This window comes from Sycon ciliatum, chromosome 7 (genome assembly GCF_964019385.1).
Source record: "Sycon ciliatum chromosome 7, ocSycCili1.1, whole genome shotgun sequence".
NCBI lineage: Eukaryota > Metazoa > Porifera > Calcarea > Leucosolenida > Sycettidae > Sycon > Sycon ciliatum.
In genome coordinates, this window is record NC_088649.1 from 5,633,056 (window position 1) to 5,646,200 (window position 13,145).

At 48.2% G+C, this 13,145-nt stretch overlaps 1 protein-coding gene across 1 annotated transcript in view; it reads right to left on the minus strand.

The window, feature by feature from the left end:
• Positions 1-13,145, minus strand: part of LOC135820821 (methylcytosine dioxygenase TET-like) — a 33,591-nt gene that overhangs the window by 4,310 nt on the left and 16,136 nt on the right. The window contains exons 3-12 of the mRNA XM_065333863.1: positions 11,701-12,312; positions 10,991-11,233; positions 9,916-10,101; positions 9,499-9,777; positions 8,810-9,139; positions 5,048-5,270; positions 2,921-3,184; positions 1,909-1,949; positions 1,357-1,495; positions 1,063-1,100 (exon numbers count right to left, since the gene is read on the minus strand). Coding sequence (XP_065189935.1) covers positions 1,063-1,100; positions 1,357-1,495; positions 1,909-1,949; positions 2,921-3,184; positions 5,048-5,270; positions 8,810-9,139; positions 9,499-9,777; positions 9,916-10,101; positions 10,991-11,233; positions 11,701-12,312 — 2,355 coding nt within the window. The remainder of the gene's footprint in view (positions 1-1,062; positions 1,101-1,356; positions 1,496-1,908; positions 1,950-2,920; positions 3,185-5,047; positions 5,271-8,809; positions 9,140-9,498; positions 9,778-9,915; positions 10,102-10,990; positions 11,234-11,700; positions 12,313-13,145) is intronic.

The following is a 13,145-nucleotide window of genomic DNA, read 5'->3' on the forward strand; positions in this document are numbered from 1 at the left end:
CAGTACACATAAGCTCTCCGGCACCGGGCACTGCTGTGTGAAGTTGTAGCCGCCACAGGCCAAACAGAGCCTTACCAGGGTTTTTTTTAGTACAGGGTGTACTCACCGAAAGAAATGTGGCTGCCAGATAAAGGCCAATTAAGTGCTGGTCCCATAGAAAACCTATCCACGTACTGCAAAGACACTATATCATTCTTGGTATATGCCGCTAGGAATGCTATATGCATGCATGAGAGTATCGCCTAGGCAAGTGCGCAGTTCGGCCCCATAACTACGCAGGCAGCGACGGTCAAAGCGGGATTCACAGAAGCATTTTTGCGATGGGATGCGACGGCCGCGAAACCGGGAAATCCCCAAATCGCATCCGTCGCTCAGCTCACGCAAATGTCGCAAATGGATGATTACAGAAGTCGAACGTGGCTCCCCTTCCGCTCTGCCACCTGCGATGCGATGTGCGATTTGGACCTTCTTTGCACCAAAGTTGTACCGACGGTTCAAGAGTTGCTTGCAGATTTGTAAAAAGCTGTACTTAGCCACGCGGATGCCATGGTGACGTACCAACCTGCAATGAGCTTGAGACACATCTGCAACAGGCGACGTCACATCGGTGACTTCGTCTGTGAATGGTATTTTGCCGGTTTGCATGGCGCTGTGGTGTTGTGGATCGCGTCGATCGTGCATCGCATGGCAAAAAAAGCTCGCGTGAACCCCGCTTTAAAAAGAGATATCATCCGGTACTGCCTTCGTGCAAGCAAAATATTTCATTATTTTTACCATGTCCCATGTGACCACTATACTTGACCCCTCTATATACATCTCTAGAAGTTGACTATCACAGTGTACCTGACGTATTTGGGTACAAAGAACGGTCAGTTCAAAGGTCAAATTCAATGCAGTTTAGCAATACTGCGCAGGACAAACGGGGTTTCCCCGTGCAGTATCGAAAATACTGCATACGCTGCGAAATCATGTCATTGTTTGGCTCCATATATGACGAAAATCACGCAGAGAATAGCAAATTAATGGTGATTCACTTCATGGCAGCATCGCCCTTGTACTTACATTGAATCTTTCTTTGCCTGGCGTGAGGGTAACATGCTCTGAAATAGTGAAAGAAGAAAGCACGCAAGCACAATCATATGCTATCAATGAGACGTAGAATTACATGTACATGTGGGAGTAAAAGGATTGTTCTTGGTGACCTCGCATGGGCCAGAATTTTTTTCATAGTTAGCCCCTGAGAGAGAAATTGTTGCTACATACAGAACATCCATGGGGGTATCATCCCGGATTGAACCTGTGGTGACTCCATCGCATATGCACTCGGTAAGCAAGGACTCAAGACTACTACCTTACCAATTTCTTCGGGCTTGATTATTCTACCAATGAAACTGCTGACTCCAGTCGAGGCTTGAGTAGCTTCGGCACTCGTTGCCTCTGCTTGTGTGGTGGTCGATGCAGGCACTGACAGTAGTGGTCTCTGAATTTGGTGTCCCTTCGGGAGCATAGCAGGACAGAGACAGATGGGTACGGCGCTTGCAAGAGATACGATTCTACTGCTATCACCCAAGTGATCATGGTATGACCAGACCATCACATTACACAATAAATTTTGTTTCCGCAAGGATTACTCGGAAGAACATTTTCAAAGAGGAACACTTTTAAGTTGTGACATCATACTGCATCGATAATGTAATATGTATTACAGCTGAAAAGATACCGAGAAGCCGAAATGATCGGTCCGAATCCGGGCTCGAATGCGGACTGCCCTTATAAAAATTATTACTAAAATACAGAATGTGTGATACAGTGGGGGAGGGGGGGGGGGAGGGGCATTCAATAAGCTGATTCATTCGCGGGAGTTGAAGTGGTAATGCAAAACAAGAACAAGATTTGCAAAGCACTCACCAATCCGTAGAGAAACAGTTGATGCTGTGCCTCCTTGGAATCTGGAGTGGTAAGTGAAGCCAAATAAGGCAGCATGGGCAAAACCACTTTTAAAAAATAGAACTACACCGCCACAATCATGGCATCGGAGAAACTGCAACAGGGTCTATCCTTCAAGTGACAGAGAGTCTGAATTTCTCCCGGCCTTTAAAAACATGCAGGGACAAGGGAATTTGTGTGGACCAGCTTCACTACTTCATCCCTTCTCCGTAACCGAGAGATAGGTAGTGCAAGTGTGCACTAGCTGGTCACTGGTAGCATGCTCCATTCCTCAACATTTCATAAAGAGAGCATGCACGCTGCCAAACACAACAATTATAGGGAATACACCAACCAAAGAGGATCACCCAATGCACACATGCACGCACGCACGCACGCACGCAAGCACGCACGCACGCACGCACGCACGCACACACACACACACACACACAAGCACACACACAAGCACACACACACACACACACACACACACACGCACACACACACATACACACACATACATACACACACACATATCACACACATGCACCTTGTACCCAGGCAACGGAGGAGTAGACTCAGCGAAGAGTGAAATACATGTAAGAGAAGTGACCTCGGCATACAAGGTATGTCCTCACCATAAGATGTCAGATCTCGAGACATAAGTGCCACCTCGACAAAGGACAATAAGTTCGACACAGGATTGTGAGTTCAACAAAGGATTGTGACCTCAACAAAGGGTCGTGAGTTAGACAACAGGGTCCTGCACTCGACAAAGAGGTGTGACCTCAACCGTATCTGTTTACTTTGGAGATGGAATTGGATTTCAGACTAAAACAAATGGTCACATTTGGCATTTGCAGTGCATGGCAATAAGGCACAAAATGTACACACGTAAGTGAAATGAACTTTTATTCGTTCTCCTGCTCGAACGAACAAGCGAACAACCATTCAGTACGATGCCTTTTTCCTAAATATCTACTTCATCACCTACCCTCCGTGGCAGCTGGCTCAACGCTGGGTCTTGGCGACGACTGTGAGCGTTTTGTAGCTGACTGCGAATGTCTTGGCCTTGACTTTGACCTGGTGGCAGCAAGCACCACTGGCTTGGCCTTGTTCCGATTCACAGCTTGTTGGAGGAACTTCAGTGTTTTTCGCAACTCGTCATTCTCTTTTTGAAGTCTGGCCATCTTTTCAGTGTCCTTGTTATCCGACTGAGTGGACGGTGTAGCTTTGCTTGCGGCCACGTCATCACCTTCTAAAGAGAACAGCAATAGTCACATTGACAAAGAGGCGGAAACAGTGAAAAGAAGATTCTGTAAGAGTTGAATCTCTAACGGGGCACAAAGTCTAGCGTCTTTACGAGAAAGAATGCATCGTTAAAACTCCAGAAATGTTACACATACCGTATTTTCCGGAGTATAAAACGTACTGGAGTACAAGAAGCATCCCCATTTTTAGCCACAAATATTTAATACAGACATCTACCCTATTTATCATCGTTAATTTGATCATCGGAGTATAAGCTACACCCCCCCCCCCCCCTGGGTGAAATTTGAGTGTTCAAAGTGTGGATTGTACTCCGGAAAGTACGGTGTGTTATTCCTTTTCTCCTCTGTACTGGAGAAATAGAAGACAGGTGTATGGTGGCAGTGTCATTAAACTGTGTCCCCGCATAATGGGAAAAATTGGCAAATCGTCAAACTTAAGACTCGTCACGCTTTCAACTCTTACAGTAATTATCAACAAGCCACAATAACAACAATACTAAGTCTTATATGTAGGACTCAGACAGCAGTCACGTCCCAAGTAGCAGTCACGGTCCCCAAAGTCAGTCATACAGTCAAAATCACTCGCACACCAGTCGCATTTTGCGTCTTTTCAGAAACCAGTTGGGGTGCCCACAAACCAGTCACAGAATACCGCAACTTGCCCTCTTTGCGATCACGTGTGCACAGAGTCAGAATACATGCATGTATGGCGTGCAAGTAGTACTGCTTTATGTGTCCAATTATTTCGAATTATTGTGTCCGATTCGATATCAATATTTTTCTTCATCTACTCGCATCCAGCATGAGGTAAGTGAAAGAGAAGACAAGAAGCAGTCGCTGGATGGTGAATTACGCTTGCCTTGACGATTTAAGGCCATCGCTGCCCTCCCTCTCGCTCCTGTTTGGAGAGCGAATACTGCAATTGGATCAGCGATAGAAATTTGCAATTTCCAGTCGCATTCCGTGCTGGCATCGCCACAGCCGATCTCTCCAAGCGTCCACCACATCTAGAGGACGTCGACATTACCTGGAACAAGCTACATCTTCCGTACAAGCAGCGAAACTGAGCGAGAACACGATCGAAACAGGGAAAATTGTTTCCGCTGAAAAGCATACTTTTGAACGCGTTCGTTCTCCATACTTTCAAATGGTAACCTACCCATGTCATACATCAGCGCTGAAGAGCATACTTTTGAACGCGTTCGTTCTCCATACTTTCAAATGGCAACCTACCCATGTCATATATCAAAGCTGGTGACTTGTTTTTGGCTCTCTGTGACTTGTTTGTGACTGGTGACTGGTATTAGAGGATTTGTGACTGTATGACTGGTATTAGGGGCAGTGACTGCTATGAGAGCCCTGACTGCTGTCAGAGTCCTACATATTATAAAAGAGAGACGGGAGGCAAGAGAGATGATGGGCGACTGAGTGGGCAGGCATCCATCTAGTAAGCGTCAAAGTTGCCTGTCCCCTTGCAGAGCTGGCTTTGTTAGAGCTCTTTGACTCTGATACTTTACTTCGAGTCGGTTTGAAGTGCTTTGCAGTTCACTACACCTCATTGTGGTGCGGCCAGTAGCTCAAGCTCTATTCAAACAGATAGTTGTAGTTGTCCGGAGATTGTCGGAACAAATATTACTTCGAAATAGCAACAAGGAGAAGAGAATGAAGACCGCGTTGCAACTCCGAGTTTCATGCACGAGGAGATCATCAGACACAAGCTACTGGAAAGTAGTACTGGATAGATCCCCGTTTCTTCACAATGCTTGGCACAAAAAGGAAACTCAGGCAACAGAGAAACCGTGCTTCAGACTGTCCAGACAGCTGTTCATCCTCACTGGCCCTGGTCTTACCTTGGAATTCCTCCACACTATGTTCGCGTGGGGTACTGACTGCAGAAGCAGCAGCAGCAGCAACAGATGCAGCCGCCGTGAGGGCACTGTGAGGCACTTCTGTAGGGTGGAATTCCATCGCCAGGAAGGGGTGAATTCCATCGTCATTACCTGCCGGCAATGACGGAGTCGTGATGTGAGGCCCACATTGTCCTGAACTAGCCATGTGCCTTGCCTCTCCAGACTGGTCACAAAGAACAACACAACCACAAAGCACAAGAAAGCGAACCTCGTCAGACCCCTGAAGAGAGAAAACTTAGAAAATATATGTATGACTCAGTATAGAGTCCATGCACTATATGATGTCCAGCACCCTATATAGAGTCCATTGGTCTAAAATCCACTATACAGAGTCCAGGAGTCCACTCAGTTTTGATCAGCTTCATCCTGCCGCGCAATCCCCTTTAAGGAGTACACTTTTTCTACAATTCCCCTATTCACGGTCCAGGAGTCCAGTTTATCCAGTCACGCCGTCCTGTGTGTTGTGCCCGAAAGAGAACAAACACCTTTTCAGTTTTGCTTGCCTCGTGGCAGCGCATTCCTTTCTTCACTTCAGCCATGGCTGCCAGTTCTGCTGTGCAGTTGCTGACAGTAATCTCAGGGTCTCGAGGTAACCAAGGAAGATAAGGAGACGTTCAAAATGAAATCTGGAAAGCGTCTTGTGGTTCTCTGAAGACGTTTCATCAGTGAGCGGGATGAAAGCAGAAATTGCAGAATGAGAAAAGTTCAGCACAGTTCAAATCTGACGAGTCAGGTACACTGACACTCTCTTTCGTTCGACGCCACAAGGATCCCCTGTTTGGCTGGCCATTGCTGCCAGTTAAGCGTTTGAACAGTTTCATCAGAGCGAGGGATGAAAGCAGAAAGCGGAGAACGAGAAACGTTCAGCACAGTTCCAATCTGACGAGTCAGATACACTGACACTCTCTTTCGTTCGATGCCACAAGGACACCCTGTTTGACTGGACAAGAGCTGACTGGACCACCGTGTCAAAAGGCTGTCCAACTACATGGCAGGACAATGACTGAGGTAAGGAAGCTTTTACTCGTTCGATTGGTCTGCTGTTCTGTTGTTATGCTTGAATTTTTTTCCATTTTCAAGGATCGTATCGCGTTTGTTTGATGTTGCTTGAATGAATGCCCTAAAAGCAATCAACCACTTCGTAATAGTCCTCAAGGACTGCAAGTACTTTGCATCAAACGTATACGATCGTCTAGCTATCATCAATAATTTTATTTCATGAGAAATGTATTTTTATCCCTGTGATAATTATGTGAACTCCACGACACTCTTCCTCTACTACTAGGCTCTAGTATGATGTCAAATACAATGGGATCCACAAACGCAGTGCCAGTGTACTAGTAGTAGTAGTAGTAGTAGTAGTAGTAGTAGTAGGAGGAGGAGGATTGCTTGTATGCCGATGACAGGAAAAAGCTTCAAGCTAATACTCGTATTCCATGAAGTAACCGTTTTGATGTCACAAACATGACATTGTGTCAGTGAAACTGCCTCGTGACAACAAATCATTGCATTTCCATCTTGGGGAAGACTGACTGACGGCAACGCTGTACAGATTGTTTAGATCATCTCATTTCAATTTAGTTGCAGTGAAGTGAAACACTGTGTACACTACATGTATGGTGGTGTGTCTGTGCGTCTTGAGTGTGCACAAACGATCTTATTCCTCGTATTACTAATAGATTATTGTCCCCACCGTCACCTGTTCACAGGTCTTTGAGTGGATGGATTTTCATTGAGCATCACATTCGTTGAGAACTTGGTAGTTGTGTGCTCCCATGCATCATAATGGTAATAAGCGTATCCTTGTGCTGTCTATTTGTTGCAGGTGTGCTGATCTTCAGAAGCTTGCGGAACTGAGTGATGCTGAACATTTGCATGGCCATGAGCAATGGTGAAGCCTTGCTATTGCACTCTGAGCATGTGCTAGTATTATGCTGACTACTGCACTATGTTACTCTCTTACACTACTACATGTATGTAAACGTGCGTGCATCCGCCCACGTATGCATTCGTTTCGTATAATTATTTTTTAGCCCTCTTGACTTTACGTGTAAATGGGTGGACGTTTGCATGGCTGTTGGAGTTGCGTGTGTATTGTGCCTCTACTCTTTTCTTGGTGTTTTCTTGGCGTTGTATAAGTTTGTGTGTGTGTGTGCGTGCGTGCGTGCGTGGGTGCGTGCGCTCGCGCGCGTGCATGCGTGCGTGCGTGTGTGCGAATAATTTGAAAACAAATAATTAATCCTTGGCTCTCCATTATTCTCTTTCGATTCTTGGTTTTTTTCTAGGTATTTTATTGGCGTTGTGTGGGTGTGTGCATGTGTGTGTGTGCGTGCACAATAATTTGGCAACACTACATGATTGAGATTTGCAGCGTCTGCGAAGAGACCACTTGATTTCAGGATGGTGTTTGTAGGGTTTTTCATGTAATGAAGTGGCTGCAGTGGCGCCTCAATACTTATTTTTTATCTTGAGAAGTGAATGATGTAAAGGATTAAAGGGAGAGGCCGTTTTCTGGTTAATATTCACTGCTTACAGCAGATCCTGTGTCTAATTTCGAACTCTGAATAGGGGATGCCTAATTGGCTGGGCTTTATCCAGGGAGTGTTGTCCACATAAAGACTCCTTATAGTTGATTTCAAAGTTTGGACTCCATACAGTTGATTTTGGACCAATGGACTCTATATAGGGGTGAAGCCAATTGGCTGGACTCTATACAGGGAGTGATGTCCATCTAAACTTTGAGCTCACAGTTGATTCCAAGTTTGGACTCTGTACAGTGGATTTTGGACCAATGGACTCTATATAGGGGTTGGACATCATATAGGGGCTGGACGCTCTACTGAGTCCAACATATAATATTATAAGAAAGTCCACACAGACACAACCGCGCGCCTCCACACACGCACACAAACACACAAACACACACTGACTCGCAAACATACAACACACAGGCTCGCAAAAACACAACACACAGACTTGCAAACACACGCACACACACACACACACACATGTCCTGTCCTGTCGAGCTACTGCCACAAGGGTCACGTGGACCCCGGAGGGGCAACGAAGAGAGAAGAGGAGAACGCCGTCCCACGGCGTCCGGGACACAAACAACGAGAGGTCACCAGAATTCAGGTCACCTACGACTGTTACTACGAGACTTACGTATGACCGGGGGAGAACCTGAGCAGCGGTGTCTATTCCTGCCCTGGACGGAACGGAAGCAGCGGCCGCAGGACGCACAGTGCGCACCACAACACGGCTCCACTGCGGCTAGGGACTGGGCCACACATCTGTGACGGGCAAGGCCACCACGGCTGAAGAACCAATGGCCGCAGCGATCACACGGACATGCTCTGCACTGTTCATTCACTGGCTTTGCACGCTCTGCAGTGCACTTGTGCCTGGCACGATCCTGGGGGCGGGAGAAGGACCTCTTGCACACAGAGAAGTTGACAGCAGCAGCTGCACCCCTAAGGACCCTGTGCGAAGAAGATGCATCAGCGCCTGTCGAGGTGTACACTGATCTCCACTTGGCGCGAGACTCCCATGCAGGTGCATACCAGCTACCATACACATCATGGGACTCTCTCTCACACACACACACACACACACACACACACACACACACACACACACACACACACACACACACACACACACACACACACACACACACACAGAAAGGCCAGGTCAACTTACATCCGGTGGCATACGTCCAAGTAAATCTTCAATATCATTGTCAGATCGTATGGGGCATTCGTGCAGGCCTGCACCGTGCGAATTCCACTGCTGCTGGTATTGCTGTTCATGCTGCAACTGTTCCTGTTGCTGTTGTTGTTGCTGCTGTTGTTGTTGGCCAGCCAGAGATGACCGATCGTATATCGGCAGTGAAGCAGCTGTCTCGATGGTAGCTACCATTCCAGTGTGTGACTTCGAGACGGCAGCATGCAACATGGAACCATTGTTGCGGCCGGGAGGCTGACTGTTGATGAAGGCTGTGTCCAATTCATTGGGCGGCCTGAAATTGTCCTGGGGTGTTTTGAGCAAGCACAAAGGCAACGAGACATAGAGGTGGTTAGGAAAGTCATACACCGAAAGCGTAACAAGTTCATAACGGCTTCAACTCGGTATAAACTCATTGCCAAACGCATCGCAATGCCCAGCCAGCTGGGCCCAATTCGGGACATGGAAACAAGTCAGTGTCTCATTCTGTACTTGTCGAGCGAGTTATTATAAACGCCCCTTGCAAGAAGTGCGCAGTTGTTCCGGTCTTCAGAAAGCATGCATGATTTATTTCACTGCTTCAGCATCCTCAGCACCTCTGCCCATGGACACACACACATGCATGTACACACACACGCGCATGGACACAGGAGCATACAAAGTACCTGACTGTTAGAAACTGGGTGAACAGAGATGCTTGTGTTTGATCCAGGCATTCCAGCATGTGCTAGTTTAATCATATGACTGGCCACTGGCACAGTACCGACACCGCCTTGGTAAAGACCGGATTGGGAGACCAACAGACGCCGGTCAATTTGATTCACATTAGGCAGGGCAGTGTCCGCATCGGATGCGCCACTCCCACTGCTTGTGTTGTTGATGTTGTCGCTACTGCTACTGCAAGAGAATGCAGCCGCGTTCACAGTATGGACTGTTTGTGGACCCTGAGTGCAAAATAGAGAGAGTACAGAATGCGACAGAAACAACACCACTGCTGCCTTGCTGGTAGCAAGGCGAAAACAAAACAGACGGACAGAGACACAGAGACACAGAGAGACAATAACGATCGCTCACATACGAACCTGATTTTGGGTGGTGCGAGGATCACTAGTGTTGGTGGTGGTATTGAAAGCCATTGAACCATTGCCATTGGTTTGAGCATAATATGGTTGAAATGGAGCTCCATTCACACCACCACCATTATTGCAAGATGCAGAGCCACCCAGTGGAAGTATTCTAGTTGGAGTGGTGTTGTTTGGTAATAGCCCCTACAAGGAATTGCATAGAATAATCACACGCAGAACACGGGACAATGTAGCCTTGAAGATGCGACCACTCACAATGCCCAGCCCCAATTGTCGTCCCCTAAAGAAATTAAAAGGCATTTGTGGAGATTAAAAAAACGTATGAAACTGCTGTAGCTTCACGTGACTGTCAAAAATAATGCCAGGAACCTGTACGTCTCATGCAAGTGTCAATATTTCGACAAGTTCCACTTCGGTGTTAGGCAGCTAAGCACCAGGCGGCTGGGGGTTGCTTTCGGTAGTCAAACACCCCTACCCCCCTCCCCCCCCCCCCCCCCACACACACACCCCACAAACAACATTCCGACATGGCTTTAACTGATGTACCCATGGCGCTGAACGTGCTATGCCTACACCGTGAATCAGGGCTGGCCGGGGCATCTCGAATGAGTGCTCCACACACCTGCATCTGAGTGGAGAGCGGCAAAAAAAATTATCTGTGACAATGGGGACAGTGTTTCGCTGTCTGTTGGTACTGTTTGATGGTGCTGTCTGTTGGTGCTGTTTGATGGTGCTGTCTGTTGGTGCTGTTTGATGGTCGCTCAGCGTGTGAAACTTCAAGTTACAGTACAGCAGTCTACCTAGCGTCTTGTATTTCCGTGCCAAAATAATGTGGCAGCAACCCCTTTATACCAGAACCCACCTCAGGCCCGCGCATGCTAGTGTGGGAACTGACATCAGGGGAGAGGGGGGGGGGGGGGGAGGTTGAAGCAGTGACCACTGAATGGATTGGCATTAATGAACAGGGGGTGGGAACAAGCAAGGCCAGTGGCAATTGGATTTACGGAAAAGTACAGCGAGAGCACCCCATCACCAGGTCCTTCCGCTGTCGGGGCACTTTTAAACGGCTTACCTGCGGGCCAGAAAATTGCATTGACATCGGCTCCAGCTCAACGTCACCAGCAATGGTGGCAAGAGTAGCCATTGGTCCAGAAGAGTAGCCCTTGTCAGACGAATCCATGCCATCCTCCATTGCCGTTCTTACATCGTCCTGCCCAAATGCAGCGCCAATGCCTGGCAGGGCGTACTGCTGGCCAGCGAAGTCAGAGCCGTTAGAAGCAGTGCCGGTACTGGATGCAGGCAGTGCAGATGCAACCTGGACAAGAAAAATACACGATAATAGCAGGATAAAAACTCGTTCAACGGCTGACATTGTTGCACGATGCGGTGTAGTTGATATTTCAAAGTGTGGTCCCTTTCCCTCACCGCAATTTGAAATAAGGAAAGGAGAAAGGATCGGGAGATGATGGGGGGGGGAGGGGGGGGGGGCTGTAATAGGAAGAACTGCCTCGCTCTCCTACATGAGAGTGGAATATGAGTGAGAAAGTTCACCTCACAACTTGCAGAACTGTGCAGAATCCACATTCTACTGTACGACACCTGCAACAACCCTGTGGGTGTTTCTGAACTGTTGTGACGTAGTCCCCTATTGTCGGTTGCCATGGCCAGATGGAACTGTTCAGGACTGATATCTCATAGTCCCTAGCATGACATGCACTCGAGGGTTGATACTACACTAGCAGCCTACTTGATGCATATCACGGAGGTCAAACAATTCCCTACCTGGTTTAGTCCAGCAAGCTGGTTGGAAGCTTGTTGGTATTGCTCCGTTGGTTGCTGGTATTGTCGCTGCTGCGGTTGCTGATGCCGCAGCCACTGCTGTACATGCGGCTGTTCCTGCTGCTGATGCAGTTGTTGTTGCTGCTGCTCCGGCTGCAGTTGTTGTTGCTTCTGCTGCTGCAGTTGCTGTTGCAGCTGCTGTTGCAGTTGTTGCTGCTGCTGCTGCTGTTGCAGTTGTTGCTGCTGCTGGTCCGGCTGCAGTTGTTGTTGCTGCTGCTGCTGCAGTTGTTGTTGCTGCTGCTGTTGCAGTTCTTGTTGCAGCTGTTGTTGCAGTTGTTGCTGCTGCTGCTGCTGCAGTTGGTGTTGCTGCTGCTGTTGCAGTTGTTGTTGCTGCTGCTGTTGCAGTTGTCGTGGCGGCTGCTGCTGCTGCTCTTGTGGCGCTTGATATTGTTGCATTGGCCACTGCTGGAGCTTCAACTGTTGATGTTGCAGCGCTGAAGCATCAAATGCCTGTTCCACTGCAGGCTGAGCACCTGGAAACAGTGCATTAGCACCTGGAAACAGTGCATTGGACCTGTTCACTTCCGCGGAACTTTGACTTGACATGTAGCCACTCTAAAACAACAGCAACACCAGCATACAAACTTTTTTTTTGAATTCAATTTTTTTAGTTCCTCTTACACGGACAGAGGGAAGCAGCAACAGACACTCCTCTCTTCCCTCTTTCATGAGAGTTCTCTAATTCACATGCGTGAACTATGCGTACTGGGCATGCTTCAGCACACGCCTGCAGCCTGTCAGTTTGTACCCCCCCCCCCCCCACCCCTCACCCCTACCCCACCCCCACCCCACCCCCCCCCCCCCTGGCCCCGGAAGAACAAAACAAATACAAGTACAAGTACTGAACATGTATGTATTCTTTTTCAAACGGGTCCAAGTACCCCCCCCCCCCCAGGGGTTGCTGACTCGGCTGCCCCCGCCCTGGGGTGGACACAGGACTGAGGTGTGTGGGTAGATCAGGAGAGTTGAACACTAGTCAGCTATATCCTATCTCTGACCGGCCGTGATTTACCGTGTGGTTTTGGACGCAATGCACGGACTCATGCTGCCAAGTGCCACCAAGAGAGATTCCAATGTTTCCATGAAAGGAAACATGGAGAGGAGGAGGGGGGGGGGGGGGGTGAGATGTCTGAGGAAATATACGTGATGCAGTTGGCAAACACGTGTTCTCTACTTCTTCTTCTTCTCCTTCTCTTTCTCCCTCTCCTTTTCAGTCTGCCTGGCTGCCAGTCTCTCTCCCTCTCTTTCTCGCTCTCTTTGCTCTCTCTCTCTCTCTCTCTCTCTCTCTCTCTCTCTCTCTCTCTCTCTCTCTCTCTCTCTCTCTCTTTCTCTCTCTCTCTCTCTCTCTCTCTCTCTCTCTCTCTCTCTCCCTCTCCCTCCCCCTCTCC